The sequence below is a fragment of the Strix aluco genome, chromosome 5 (genome assembly GCF_031877795.1).
Source record: "Strix aluco isolate bStrAlu1 chromosome 5, bStrAlu1.hap1, whole genome shotgun sequence".
Lineage (NCBI taxonomy): Eukaryota > Metazoa > Chordata > Aves > Strigiformes > Strigidae > Strix > Strix aluco.
Window position 1 is genome coordinate 13,539,740 of NC_133935.1, and position 15,390 is coordinate 13,555,129.

At 43.2% G+C, this 15,390-nt stretch overlaps 1 protein-coding gene across 2 annotated transcripts in view; it reads left to right on the top strand.

Moving 5' to 3' along the window:
• Positions 1-15,390, top strand: part of CREB3L2 (cAMP responsive element binding protein 3 like 2) — an 83,675-nt gene that overhangs the window by 48,563 nt on the left and 19,722 nt on the right. The window contains exons 3-6 of one of the 2 annotated variants that reach the window (XM_074826015.1): positions 10,332-10,498; positions 12,109-12,196; positions 13,993-14,174; positions 14,845-14,991. In XM_074826015.1, the coding sequence (XP_074682116.1) occupies positions 10,332-10,498; positions 12,109-12,196; positions 13,993-14,174; positions 14,845-14,991 (584 nt within the window). The remainder of the gene's footprint in view (positions 1-10,331; positions 10,499-12,108; positions 12,197-13,992; positions 14,175-14,844; positions 14,992-15,390) is intronic. The other variant, XM_074826016.1, reaches the window with a different exon arrangement.

Sequence of the window (15,390 nt, forward strand, 5' to 3'; positions counted from 1 at the left end):
GAAGGAAATTAAGCTGGGAGGGGAGGCTGAGAATAGGGCTGATGGATAAGGGAGACCTCTTGCTGTGCATCAAGGCCTTTTGGGACACAGGTTCACTTCTGACAGTTGTAAACGGTTACGGGAAAAAGCTTTATTTTCTGTTACGGTTGGTACACGTCTGTCTTCAGTTTTCCAGTCTCTGCAGCCTTTTGAAAAGGAAGGGCTGTGGGTCAGACAGCCAGGAGCAAGTCAAGAACCAAGTTTCAGCAGGACTGTGGTTAGCCTCCTGTCTGACTTGAGATGTGAATGTAGGGTCCTTCCCTGCCCTCTGATGCTTCATCTTGTCAGCCGTAAGCACAAACTTTAGGACAGTGGCTGCCCCTTGTTTTGGACACGTGAGACCCATAGGCCAGAACCAAGTACAGGTGATACTGAGGGGCTGGTGTGCAGCAGGAACGTGGAAGCAAAGGCTGCAGCACCTGCATGGGGCTCTTCATCCTCTGGATTCAGCTCAAGTGATAGGGGGTGGTTTGCAGTGGGCATGTGTTTGGTTTCTGGGTGTAATTTTTTTGTTTGTGAGCCTGGCAGGGCTCAGACAGTCGAGAGCCGGCTAGTCATTTGTATGGTTTCTCTCCTGAAATTGTGGCCAGGTGGCTGGGTGCCTTCCTTTCCCCGTCCCCTGAGGGCTCTGCTTTTGAGACTAGTCTTGGTCCCCACCTGCCCCTCCTGTTCGTGCTTTCCTGCTCAGGAATGCTTTGAAGTTACTGTTGGATTTGAAGCAGCTTGTCTTGGCTAGAGGTTTGACAGACTGATTGCAGAAATGGTATGTTTCTATTTTATGCTTAGCTGTGCCAAAACTGGGGCTGGCCCCTGCATATAACCTGTATTGTTGCTGGGTTTTTTACTGCTGAGGTTATGTTTTCCTGTATTGTGCTTTTAAACCCCAAATTTTCCTTTTAAACTTCATCTCCATCTCCCTACATCGTTTGAAAAAGAAAGAACCAAACAAGAAACCCAAAACAAACAAACAAAATCCTGAAAATCATTGTATATGGCTTCCACTTCTCCAGGGCAAATAGCCCTTCGATGATAAATCCAGACCTCATCTCAGGCAACGCTTTGTACAGGAGAATGCTTGCTTACGGATGGAGTCCACAAGCAGTAATCAGTGTCATGGGCTGGTTCTTCGTGTAGAGGTGCTCATGGACTTGAGGCTCAGGGTGGTCTTCATACATTTTATGTGTATACATATATATACACACACATAATATATACGTGTATATATAAGTCATAATTTATTTATTATGTGTAGTAGGTTATATATCCTAATTTTATTTTTTATATAGACTATATACAAAGAGAAATGCATTGTCCTGCTTCTATTTAAATACTGAATCAATGAAATGTGAACAATGAAAATGGAACCTCCTCTGCCCTGACTTTAAAGAAAAAGAGCTGGACAAAGACATTCACTTGTGTTCTGAAAAGATGCTATCAAAGCCATACTGATAATTTTTGCAAGCACATTCCACTGCGACATTTTTCCTGTGTATTTTTTTATTTTTGTGGGGAGAATGGGGAGGAAGCCATTTGGTGGTGGTAGCCTGTATTTGGGTGGGTTTTATGTGGAAGGGTAGCAGTCAGTCCTTGTCAGCAGCTGCAGTTTTAAAGGATGTGAAGACTTCTGAACTTTTATACGTCCAAGCTCCAAAATCTCAGTAGGTCACTCTGAATCAAGCCTGTAAGTTCTACCTGGGCAGCACTGTGTCTGAAAAACGTCAGTTTTGATTTAGAGGTGGGCGTTTTGGTGCTTACTTATGCTTACTGTTAATAATTGACAACTTTATTTGCAGTCAGACCTCCTTTGGCTTCCAGTTCCACATATGAGATCTCCTTATGGCCTTTGTTCCTGCTGGAGTAAAGAACCATCTGCTCTCGGAAACCTCTTTCCCCAGGTGTTTGTAGGCTGTGATTAAGTTCCCTCTTGATTTCTGCTTAGATACAGTTTAAATGAACTGCACTTCCTTGGTGTTTCCCTATAGGGAGTATCTTCTGGACACTGGGCTATTGCAGTTCCTTTCTAAACAAAGGGACATTTGCAGTTCCTTTTCAAAACTCTGTGTCAAGTGACTGCAGGAGCTGATTTCCCAGGAATAGTTTTCCTAGCATATTAGGGGAATACTCCTCTCACTTCCAGCCCTGCTGTTTCTGAAACCAGTGATCTCATTCTCTCTGTAATGTTGCACTGGGAGTTCATGCTCACTTACTTATGTGCTGTGAGCATCAAGTCCTTCTGATGTGTGTTGAAGCCCGATTGCTGCCATAATGTGCATATGCCCTCACAAACATCCACGTGGGTTGTGGGGAGAAAAATTCAGACGGGTGAGAGAGAATGGTTTTACTTGAACACAGTACTTCTGTGGATAATTTTCACATAACTTAAAAAAAAATCATAGTCTTTTATAGGACATTTAATAGTATCAAGCTTTAAGGCTGTAAATCCAAGCTACCACCTCAGTCTGTGCTTCGCTCCCATATATATAAGATAACATTTTTCTATCCCTAAGCAAAATAATTAAAACCATCAGGAACTGTATTCCAGCTGACAGCTGTACTTGTGTAAAGTCTTAGTCTGAAGAGAGGTTAAAGCAGAACCTGTAACTCTTGAGACATCTCCTGGCTGGTTTTATGTGACAAGATGAGTTTGATTGAAAACTGTCAAATTCTCCGCAGGAAACAGGGTATTGACCCTGGTTGTTTAGGTATGGGAGGAACAATGTGTCCTTGTTCCTATTTTAATAACTTTGATAATGATACAAATAATCTGTGGGGTTTAGATGGACTCCCTGCCGCTCAAAGGGGGTATGCTGGTATGACTGGTGATCCTTTGTTAGGAGAAAGGCTACTTATGCTGTGCGTTGTGATTACTGTATATCGCTGCTGCTCATCTTTGCCCATTTATTTCAATTTTCCCTTCCTGGCATGTTAAAAAGGACCCCAATGTTTAGTAGTCAAACAGTGCCTCCTTTGTTGAGGCTGTTTCGAGGGCTTTGGTTTCATTATTTGTGGTGGAAGTGTGTGTGCACGCTGGGAGGGGGAAATGCCATCTGGAAAATCTGTAAGAGAAACTGTTTGTTGATGAATGTGGGCTCTCACCTCATGGAGGAGAGGGGGGGTAGCAGCAGTGGTGTTGAAGTTCATCATTTCAGGCATGATAAACGGGGCTTGTGTCTGCCAGGGGGTGTTACGTGAGCCCAGAGCTGGGCACTGGGGATGGTGCGAGCTCAGGGGGAAGACAAGGAAGCAGTTATTCCTCCGGAAAGGTCCAGCCTGCCTTTGGGAGGCTAGAAAGGCTCAGACTGCAGAGCTGGGGACACTGAACTTCCCTGCGAGCGGCATGTCCAGCAGCATGCCCAGAATCTGTGCATCAGCAGAGGTCCTTTCGAGTTCGTGGTGGGGTGTTTCTGCTGACAGAGAGCGAGTGTCCATTTCCCCTAAAACAAGCTGTGAGCCTCTTCCAGGAGGTGTTTTCCCCTTGCAGTTAGGCAGCTCCCAGTTTGCAGCTGTATTTCTGTGGTGTAGAGCTAGTGAGCACCCTTGGATCCTGCTGCTAGCTGTACAGGGGCAGCAATCTCAGAGGTAGGATCCAGGCAAGAACCAAACTGTTGTACAAAGTACAGCTTTGCAAACGTGGACCCTCGGTGCAAGTTTAAGCACCATCTGAGTCACAGTGTCTTATTAACGTGTGATGAGCCAAGTCTGAGCCATCATACTGTTGTACATGGCACGGCTGCACAGGAGCCATGCGGGCTGTGCATCCAAGCCCCGTGGTTCATGATGGCAGTACAAGGTCGGTCATGGACCAGAAGGGATTAGTTGAAGCCCTTTTGCTCAAATCCATGACACGGCTGAAGAGGGGGATTATTTAAATACTCTTGGCTGGAGAACAGTTTGACTCATTAGAGATCTTCTTGCATTACCCTGTCCAGAGATATCTCTTCTGATACCTCTGCAAAACGCTTTGACCGTTAGTCTGTTGTGGTCTGCTTAAGTTTCTGCTTTTGTCTTTCTCTAGTTGTTTTATCAGTTGCTTGGACAGTGAACTTCAAGGAGGTGAGAGTTGCATCTTCATTCTGCTTATACAGATAAGGGTATCTCTTGATGTTTCTACAGATCTTATTTGCAGGCTTGTTACAAATGACATACAGTGCATGCATCTGTTTTCTGTGTGATTATGATCTGTCATGATGGTAATGGTGGTATGGTGTTTTTTTATCCCTTCAAGATTAGGTTCAGTGATTACACCCCTTGTGTGGGTTTGTTTACCTAGTGGTGCTGTCTTCCCTTTTACTGCAGGGGGAGAAAAAAAAAAAGTGAAAACCATGTTATTTCTCTGAATACTTGCATTCTCCATACTTGGGAGGGGTGAGGGAGAGATACAGAGTGCATCTCTAATTTCATTATTTAAAAATACACAGCAACTCACTGATGCACCTTGGTTATCCATGCAAAAAGTTTCTCTGTTAAACTTTTTAATGAAGAGTGCTGAAATGAATGTGGGGAGTAAGGGAGATCTTTGTGGTAATTTCATAAGCTGTGTTTCTCTGTACATCCATCACAGAGAGTTAAATTTAGTCAATATTGAAGAAGATTTACTTTTTCCCAGGAAAGAAGGTGGCATGGTGGACAAGATTGAAGAATTAGTTGGACAGAATAATGTTGAATAGAAATAGTTCAAAAAAGGAAAGCAAAACTAGCTGGGAACTCTGATATTAAAAAAAACGTACAGTTGAAGTAAGAATTTTTTACCTTATTTTCCACTTTTCCTTCCCTGCCTTCCCATAATATTATATGGAACAAGGAAAGAAGCAAAATGTTGCAGTTCTTCAGAGAACTATGAGCATCCTAGGAAGCTGCACATGCTGTTGTTAAGACACTATGTTTAATTTTTTTTATATGTCTATATGAATACATATATAAAAAAATGTTTTTTAACAAATGCAGAAGTGGTATATATTAATTCTGTCATGTACAAACACAGCCCTTCTTGGTTGTGTGGTCTTCATGTATGCCAAAATCACACATACTGATCATTGCTATAGCTGTGATGCTTAAAAGGAGCACTGAAAGCCATTTCTGTTGAAAGCTATCATTATAATGTGTGTGGTGTGCAGCATAGAGAGAAGTTGATTTGGGTGTGTTGTGCACCCAAAACCAAGCACTTCAGTCTTCATGATGGACTTTAAAGATCTTAAGCTTTCATTGTGCAAAATGTTGCATAGCCTTTTCCCTTTTGGGTGTAGTGATCTGGAGAAAGGAGAGTGAAAAAGGAAGGTCCATTTGTGGTGTGTTGAGTAGATCCTACTAGCATTGCCCATCTTAACTGCAAATGATGGAACCTGGGGCAGCATTAGGGCCTCTGAAATAAAGACAGAGGACAGAAGGAGTTTGTTTGCTAGTTGGACACCTGGCTGTTGATATGCACGACGTGCAGTGCTTGCACTTACAGCACTGAGGGAATGATGTCCCATTTTGAGCTTTCTCTCTTGCATTATCACGTACACGGCATCTTACAACGCATTGCATGTCGTTATCTGGGACCAAGCTGAGCTCACGATGAGTTCAGCTGGGAATGAAGAGGACATGTTTAAAGTTTTTCCTGTCAGTGAGAACATGGCTTGGTACACTGATTGAACTTACTTTGATGCTTTGCAAGGCTCCTGCCTTTTCTTTTTTAAAAGAAAGTGGAAGATGCATGCTAAACGAGAGTCTGCAGGAAAAGTGGGACAAGCTTGATGACAGAAGCAGCATGCAAAGTTTTCGCAAGAAATGTAATTTTAGTCTTGGATACAGAAGATAAGATCTTAGATGCATGTGTCACAAACCCTGGGTTACTGTGATGAATGGGTTTTTTGGATGCTTGATTTGAAACTTGCAGAAGTGGTAGATGCTCAGAGCCGCACCTGAAAACTCAGTGCATACTGTATTTTTAATAAAAGTATAATAACAGTGCGAAATCATCTGAAAAATCCAATTCCAGTTGTCTCCAGTTGGACATTTGAAATTACTAGATACTTTTTGGCCTCAATCTCTCCATGGCTGACTTGAATTTTCAGGACCGCTGTGGAAATCTAATTCAGGTTGGTGAAGTGTTTCCCTAGGAGGGAATTAAACAGCTCTGTGGGAACAGAATTTGAATTGTATTTGGTAAAGAAGAGATGAGGCTTGTGCATGAGACAATAACAAAACATGGAATAGCTCCTCAGTTAGGGGAGCACCATGCATTCTGCCTGTTGGGTAAGGCATTCTGTAGAGAAATTGATCACATTATTAAAACATTCCTATTTTTAGGTGTATATAATGTGCAAATATACACTGAATTAAGCCTTCACAGGTTATTTTTTAATACCTGGGTGCTTTGCAACATTAATGTTCAGTTGACATAGTCTGCATGTGGACTTTAACAGTGCTAGTGCATTGCACATAGAAGAGTTAGCTGGGAGTTTGCTAAGTACTTAATGACATATTTCATGTGCCAAAATGCCTAGCATTCATGGGCTTATGAAGGCGTAGGTGAAGGGGAATGCTTCTCATCTAAACAGCACGATAGAGCTCTGAAGTTCATAGGAAATTTCAGCTGGGAAGGGGGACTGACTGCCAGTGTCACTTATTCAACAGTGAACTTTGGAATCAATGTTTTAAAGCCTGAGAAGAGATTTTTAACAGCCAAAGTGACCAACTTCAGGATGTGGATTTTCCTGGCCATTTGGATAGCTAAATCTCTTGTTTAGGCTTTCTTCTCTCTATACCTGAACTGTTTGCAAAGTGTTTGTCTCACCTCAGCAATATAGTGTTGCCCTACTCATATCTGTCTAGAATACAGTCATCAAGATAATATTCTCAGCCTTTTGTTTTGGACTCTTGTCTCAACAGTTCACATGTATCTCCTGGATCATGTCAAATATAAATATAAACACTCACCTTCAATTTCTTGACACCAGTCATTGACTCTTTGAATAGCATGTGTCTTACTTGGTTTGGAGAAGACACCTCCCTTTTCCTCCAGTAGGTCCCTTGAGCCAGCCTCCATTGTCCTTTCATTTCAGTATTTCATGTGCACCTTCTTGCTTGTTCTCATTATTCCATGAAACCTCTCTCATGGTTCTCCATACCCCTCCATCAGAAATACTCTTGTCTTGGAAGGTGTGCCATTCCTCTCAGTATGACTGGTATTCTGTAGCCTGCTCAATTTTTCCCATTTGCCTAAATCTTTCTGGTTGTTATGCAACATTCTCAAGGGCTTTGGGAGAAGGGCTGCCACTTTGTTCTGCTAGTACAGTTCTTGGCAGAGTAGACTAAGGTGCTAAGGGGCTATTACAAGGATAAACTAAGAATGATTTTCAGATAATGTCAACCAGCTGTGCTCAGGAAGAGGAGAAAGGAGAGTGGGAAATGTCCTTTTGCAGCTGTCTTGGAGCAGAGGAGAGGTTGTTGGTGACTTCAGAAGCTGGAATGTGTCAAAAGAAAGTAACTTGTTGCACAACACTGATCATGATACTGAATGCATAGCAGGGGCTTGGAAAAAGTGGAGAGAGGGGAGTATCAAGGTGGGATTCGACCACTGTGTTGCTTCATCTCTTCCTTTCACAGGGTTGTTCATCTGGAATGACAGCTGTCACCATGCATCATAAGAGGCAGTGTCAAAGAAGTGTTAGATGTCGTTCTTCAAAGTTATCTCAGTGTTAAATGCAGCGTGTTGCTGTCGCTGAAAACCATCTATAACCCTACAAACTGGTTAGACTGGCTTTAAAGCCTAGAATAACTCTGAGCAGTTTGTGCAGATCTAAGTGGTGATGGCAGGGATGTCAGGTTAATCAGCAAAGTCAGGTTCCAGAGGAGTAAAATGACCGGCTGAAGGCCAGCATGTCTTGCTGCCTTAGAGCAGCTGAATCCTTGTGATGAGTCTGGGGATTAGAGGTGATAAATATCACAAAGTGCAGCTTTAGAGGACATGCCCTGTTTTGCTGGGCACCTATGGCTAGATTTCTCTTCTACTTGCATGATAATACAAATCTCAGAAAGTTCAGGGCTAATTACTTGCTTCAGTGATAGCTCTCATTTATTTGTAGCCTTCCCTCCCAAAGGGAGTGTAAAGTAGATTACAGGGATAGCCCTGCCACCGTGTAGCTTGACCCAGAGGTGTGAGAGGCAGCAAGCTCTGCACAGGACGCTCTGCACAACTATGTGGGGGAGGTGTTGGCAGAAGTTATCCAAACAAGCATTTGAAAGTTGCATTTGTCAAAGGATTCTGGATTTCCAGGCAAAGAGACAACTTTAAAGGTCTTATCTGAATGATCCACACACAGCAAGCTAGAGGGAGTCCACGGATCCACTGAATATTTCATTGCAGTCGGCAGGGAGGGAGCTGCACTCCTGTGTTTGTGAGTAGAGAGGCTCGGGGACGGTTGAAAGAGAGCAGTGTCCTCTCTCCTGAGTTAATATTTAGACAATGCTACCTCTTTTTTCATAAATACTTCTATTTTTATATTTCAGCATTTCCCAGAAAGCTTTGGGAGTCAGCTCTCCAGAAACTTAAATACGGTGTTTAGCCCTTGCTGTAGTTACTTCTCTTGGCAGAGCTGGGCTCGCTGTTCTTGTGCTTCTGATTACAGGATATGTATTTTTCATTTTTAATTCCTTGGTGTGTCTTTACTCAAATTACCTCCTTCCTTGCCAGCGGTGGAGGTTAGCTCCCACCGCATAGTAATTACTAGCAATGGAGATGTACATGCTTCTCCCTTCTTCCAGTGACCCAGCTTCTGCCCAGTGCCTGTGTGCCATATGTGTGTGTGGTCTTAATAGCAAGGGCAGAGAGCAGCATGGAGGCTGTAAGCCCGCTCTTGTTTTTGTTACCTGTTTGTTGCAGCTGAACTCTGTTGACATCTCACCAACTTGATACGCTCAGATGTGTAAGGGTCTTGTGTCAGCCTTGCAGACTGCTGGTGGCACAGCCACAGCACCCTGGCTGCCTCCCACGGTGTTGATGCAGCAAACAGTTAATTCAAAGCTTTTGCTGTTTACTAGCTATACGGTGTACGTACTTGCTCTGCTTTAATTCCATATATGCAGTAAATACTCTGTATGAAGGCAGGAGAAAGCTCTGACAGAAAGATCAACACTCTTTTCTCTTATGTATATTTGGCCTCAGATTCCAGCTGCTTGATTTAATGACGTGCTTCTCACAACTACTGACAAGTTGTGTCAGAGGACTGTGCTGTATGCTGTTGGGGTGCAGTACAGCTGGTGTAGGGTACTCTCCTGCAAGAGAAGAGAACTTACATAACTGAACTCTAGCAGTAGGGATGGGAATTTTTTTAAGGCAGAATTGCAACTGCCAAAAATGCATTTTTTTTTTAAAGTGGAGTTGTTAATAGCCTTGTGGAGTTGTTTTGAAGGTTGAGTCCTTCCAGGTTCTTGATCCTCTATCATATTTTAGACCTGGGAGAATAAGTCCCTTCTCAGCAAGCCAAACAGTGGCTGCTTCATGAATGAAAATGGGGAGCTACCAACTTACCATGCCAACCTTCTTCCAGTTCTTGACAGTGCAAGGCAAACCTTTCAGCTTTGTCCAGTGAAAAGTTGCATGACTTCGTTCTGATTAGGAGCTTGCAGTAAGTGGGGCTAGAGGACGATTCTGCCAAGATGTGATGCACGTTTCATTGCTGCCAGTCAAAATACTTCTGTGACTTCCAGAGGCTCTGGGGAGGAGATTAGCATGATCACCACAGCACTGGTGCTCCTGTGAAATCATCAAAGCCTTTATCCTCTTTTATACTTACTAAATGAATCCTTGGGGGAAAAATTTTGAAGTTGAGAGTGTGAAAAATCCTTTGTTCTTAAAAGTATAATATCACCACTCTGTCTATTTGATGATTGCAAATATTAGAAGGAGCAGAAGTCTGGCTAAATGCTATTTCTACAAGGGGAAATAAAACTGAGTCAGCAGGCATTAGTGTGTGTAGGACATGGCTCCCTGGCTGCCTTACCCAATGGCTTGTTTAGTCTTGTTCTGCTCCGTGTTAGCAGCTTTCGGCAATGTACAGTGATTAGTGCTCTGTGTCTTTCCTCCTTGCTCCTCTCTGTATCCTGGGGCTAGGATTAGGTTACAGCCCTGAAATGGCACGGCTGTCTGCATTGACTGAGAGCTGAATAGTAAGGACAGAGTTTTGTTGATAGACTGAAATGCCTTCTGTGTTTGTTTCCCTTCTCTGGAGGAGGGATGACATTATTTTCATTTGTAGTCTTTCTGTCTCTGACCTAAACATGTGGTGTCCAATTTCCTTCCCTGGCAGGTGACCTGAAAAATGAGGAATGGTGTCTGGGTACAGAGCTGACTCCAGCAGCAATAAAGACTGAGCCAGAGTTGTGTGAGACGTCAGGCCTTGCTCCCTCAGTCAGTCTCACCATCACAGCCACGTCGCTGAAGGAGGAACAACCTGAGCTACAGACCGATGCCCTGGTACTTGCAGACTTTCTGTTCTCCTCTCTGTGCAGTTAGCTACAGATTCTCCCAAGACTCTGCATACCAGTGTAGCCTCTACGGTGCCAAAGTCTGTCAATTCAGGGTGCACACTGCAGTCTGCTTTAATGTTTTTAGTGTTTGCTGGTGTCCCACTGCTGCTGTAAGAGCTTGTTTTTCAAAACACTTATCTCCATCTTCAGGTCTTAATGGTTGGATACACAACTTTCTCTTCTCGACTAGCCCCAAAACCTGGGGCTTATGCATTCTTAAAAGTATTCAAACAGTTCTAATGAACCAGCCCCACCTGAACTGATTAACCTATTTGCCCTATCGAGCCTGTGACAAGCTAAGTGTTTTCCATAATAACTTGCTTTAGTGCTGCTGTGCCTTCCCCTAATCAGAACAAAACTTCTTTTTTGAAATGACTGGAGAGTTTCCCTGTTTGCCTGCTAAGTCACTTTTGCCAGATCTGTGGAGCTTTCACATTTTGAGCTTCTGCTGCTTCCACACCAACCTGCCTTGTAAGGAGCGTTTGTGATGCCTTTCTGACCACAGCTGGAGCAGCCAGTGGGCATTCTCAAGAGCATAGTTTGGCTGTGGTTGAGTTAAGGAGAATGAACTGCAGCAGCTGATGTCAGAGTCCCCTATCAGTGGAGGAAGAAGCACTGACTGTTCTCAGTCCCTAGGGTGCGATGTCAGTCCAGGCCGGGTGAAGTTAGTATATGCTGAAAATAAATGTTTCCACTCGGATGTCGGTCAAAAATAAGTGCAACAGAAATTATTTTATGAGAAACTGAAAAAACTAAACACAAGTTTCCCATAATTCTCCTGTAGTCTGAATGTGCTGTCCCTGGTACGTAGTCCTGCTGTACTTTGGAATGCCGTGATTTGCAAAGAGTATATTGGGACTAGCTGGTGGCTCATTACCATTACCATTAGTTACACAGGTTATTGAGAGAGATTTTGGCTGCAGTGAGCATGCTGGTGTGACAGACTGGCTTCTTCAAGCCTGGGACTGTATCATTCAGGCAAACTGGGCAACAGCTTGGCAGCCTGGTGTCTCAGCCCTGTCAACAGGGCAAGCCAGATGTCTTCCAAACTTTGGTCAGCTGTGACTGTCTCTTTTTGTGCTCCTCCACACCGTAAAAGGAACTTGGGTCTGATAATCAGGTCCCCAGTGGCTGGCACCTTGCTCTTGCTCCCCAATGACAGCGGTCTTGAACAGGCTCTCCCCCACTGCCAGGAGTGTTTCTGTCTCTGCTCAAACAGACTGTGCGGTCCGGCAAATCCTAGCAGCAGCTCTGTTGCTAAGAGAAGTAATTTGAGTGGGTTGCATGCTAGCTTTCAGTCTGAAATGTCATCTCTGAGGCGTAATCTTTTATTTAGCTAAATATAGTAGTAAGAAAAGCCACAGTGGGAGTAGTCAGGGCAGTGTTCTCTGTAGCCTGGTTTAGCAAACTGTGTGAAGCAGTTAAAAGCTTTGCCTGTAGCAGAGCAGGAGGAGAGGGAAACCTCTCCATTTATGGAGAAGTCATCCTTGTGTCCTTCTATTAAGATTTTTAAGATGTGTGCTTTGGGTTTTCATGCTGTTAATTTCTCTTTTCTAGATGAAACCACTGAGCCAGAAAGTGCTTCCAGAGATTAAATTGGAGCCCCATGAAGTTGATCAGTTCCTGAACCTCTCTTCTAAGGAAGGTCTGTTAATTACCAACCCAAAATGCAGGGGGAGATGACCAGAATGCACAGTGAATGTACTTTACCCTGATTAAATATTTGGCTTCCTCATTGGCCATGTTAATCTTTAGGCTGAAGCTGTTGCCTTCTAGGGATTCAATTCACACTGCTGAAGAGCCAGCCTCTCTCTGACCCATTTATGTGTTTTTTTCTTTTTTTTTTTTTCCTTGCTTATCACAAAATTATCCCATTTTTGTCTGTATCGTATTAACAATTGTACAGTTGCTCGTGGGAGCTTGAAAAGCCCAGGATTATTTAGGCTAGAAGAGAAATCAATTTGAGAGGACTTAACTAAGGCATAGAAAACATGAAGAGCAGAAGTAGAAACTTTTACCGTTTTAACCTCTGATACAAAAGCAAGGATGTGAGTTTATATGAAATTAAAAGTTAGGTGCATCTGTTTGTTGCATATTAGTTTTAGCAGAGTTTTTAAGAACCACCAGGACTCCTTTGCATTAATCTATAAATGAGGAAGGAGGAACAATGATCCCTGCCGTGAAAGTTAAACATGGTTTTCTAGCACATAATCTGTCAACTCAAGGGAAGTTTGAAAGAGCCAAATATTTTGGCTGAAATTTGAGCAGATAACTGCATCTCAGTTAGGAACACATGATACTTTGTTGGTGAATTCATTTGTGTAGGTAAGTAGAACTGCTCTAGGGAGAGAAGCAAGTGATGTAGCAGGTGGAAAAAGGGAGGCTATATCTCAATCCAGGGCATAGATTCAGTTGCTCAATTTGTGGGATTAAGGGCCTTGCTGTTTTTCAAGTGTGTATCTTCTTCTGGCAACTACTAGAGTTAAGATGCTAGACAAAAAGAGCTCATATATAACAGCTTTTTTTTGTTGCTATTTTTCTTCCTTCCTCCCCCACCACCCATTTGATCTTTTCAACTCAAATTTGCGAAGTATAACAAGTGAAAGGTGGCAAATTCAGCCCTGTACCTTCCTACTCTCAATTTTCATTGCTGTGAATTTATCTCAGGAAAAACATGATTTAGTTATGTCTGTTTTGGACATCTGCTAAATTGTCCATGTAATATGAGTAGGTGAGACATTGCCCTGTTTCTCTTGGTCCAGACCCATTTCGTCATAAGCAGCACTTTGCTTGCCAATTATAGCACAGGTTCTTTTGGCTACAAGTGCAGTAGAAGTTAGCTTATGGCCCTGGATAGCACAGTGTGAGAGGGATTCCTGTGGTGGTTGCCTGTGCTGCTCCTGCTTCATCAGTACATTAAAACCTTTGCTGTCACTATATTGTCACTTCTTCCCGGTTGTGCCAAACCAAGTCCTTAGGAGGCAGATTATTTCTCTCCTCCCTGTTCATATAACACCTTGGATTGATACCTTCTCTTGAAAAATACTGGTGATTTGTTTAATCCACAGCAAAGTTAGGAAAGACTATTGTTTTTGGAGACAAAGCACGCTGTGGTTTTCCAGGCACAGGAGACTTGTACTGGAGGACTATACTTAAACCTCAAAGCATTTGGAGAAGAAGCTGAACTGTAGGTAGAAGTGACTGGAGCATATGCACAGAGCCCTGTTTTGCCTGTTGAACCTAAAGATAGCTGCTGCGTTTCATTCCTCCTTTGGAGACCTTGCATGCTCTGAAAATCTTCCAAGTTGCCACTTTGCTTGATCCATTTTTTAGCAGAGAGTCCTAGTCTTGGAAACTAGGTGGTGATGGTGGTGGCAGCTCTAGAGGAAATTTAAATTAGCACGTCAAAACCTTATGTTATATGTCTGTCTTGCCATTTAGTAGTGGATCCCCTGCATTTGCCTCCAACCCCTCCCAGCAGCCATGGCAGTGACTCTGAAGGAGGGCAGAGCCCGGCTAGATCACTCCCTCCTTCAAGCCCAATCCAACTACAAGCCACGGCTAAAGTGACATCACGCACGGCGTCAGCGCTCTCCAATTCCCCTCTCCTGACTGCGCCACATGTAAGTTGGGCTGTCTTTTTCCAGCATCTATCTATCTGTGTCTCTCTCTTTTTTTTTTTTTTTTTTTTAAATAATTACTGGTTTTGCCATGGATTTGCTAACTTTCATTTGTTCTTCACATTAATCCATCTCTGGTCAAAACTGCAGATCCAGTAATTCTTGCTCACTGGTCTGTTCTGTTCCCACAGAGAACAGCGTGTGCCTCTCTCTAAGTTGAGACAGGGTTCAACAGTGTTATTATGTTTCTCCCATCATGGACTCTGTTTTGCATTAGGGCCCAGCCCTGCTGGGTTAACCTGTCCTTGGTAGATCTGCATCTGTCCTCTTGAAAGCAAGTGGTGATCTTTAGGGAGGGATTTTCAGCAGTACTTCTCATTTGTCTCTTTCCCTGTTTGAGCCAAGGGGAGTTTTACTGTTGGTCCTCAGTGTGTACAGGGCTGGGCCAAGAACAACTAGTTTGAGGGAATCCCACCCCAAAGGTTCAGTCTCTGAATGGAAGCTATCTGAAAGGTCTTCCCCTTCCATGCATTCCCAATTGCAGAAGACTGCTGTTTTAGTAGGCAGAGTCCTTTCTGAAGTGGGAGAACTGCTGCCTGTCTTCCCTGACACTCTTCTCTCTAAGGCTGCATGTGCTTACTGTTATATTATTTCATTTCTATGACACTTGCAGAAATTACAGGGGACAGGCCCACTCATCCTGACAGAGGAGGAGAAGAGAACACTGATAGCAGAGGGGTACCCAATCCCTACCAAACTGCCCCTGACAAAAGCAGAAGAGAAAGTGCTGAAGAAAATCCGCAGGAAAATAAAGAACAAGGTAAATGTTAGTTAACTTTTCTGGGTAATTCTTACTCGTCCTGCATTAAAAAAATGCTGCAACAATTCTGTAGTAATGGTCTGTGGTACTGTTGAATGCTATAAGATGTCTTTTAATAAAGTGTTTTTCTTTGTTCCTAAACACATGCATCAAACTGTGTGTCACTGTGACAGTGTGCCTCTGTCCAGCTATTTACCTGAACACATGAACAATAGAGTACTTAGCAATCAGGGTATCAAGTTGCTGTTGCTTGGCTCCATTTTAAAAACAGTACAATCCTACCCTTATGGTAGGCAAAGACCTATATTCTTTCCATGGTGATGAAGGTGTTCTTTTCCACTGTTTCACGTTTTAAAATCTGACTGTGTATTTCAGTGCCTTAGTCTTTTGATCACTGAA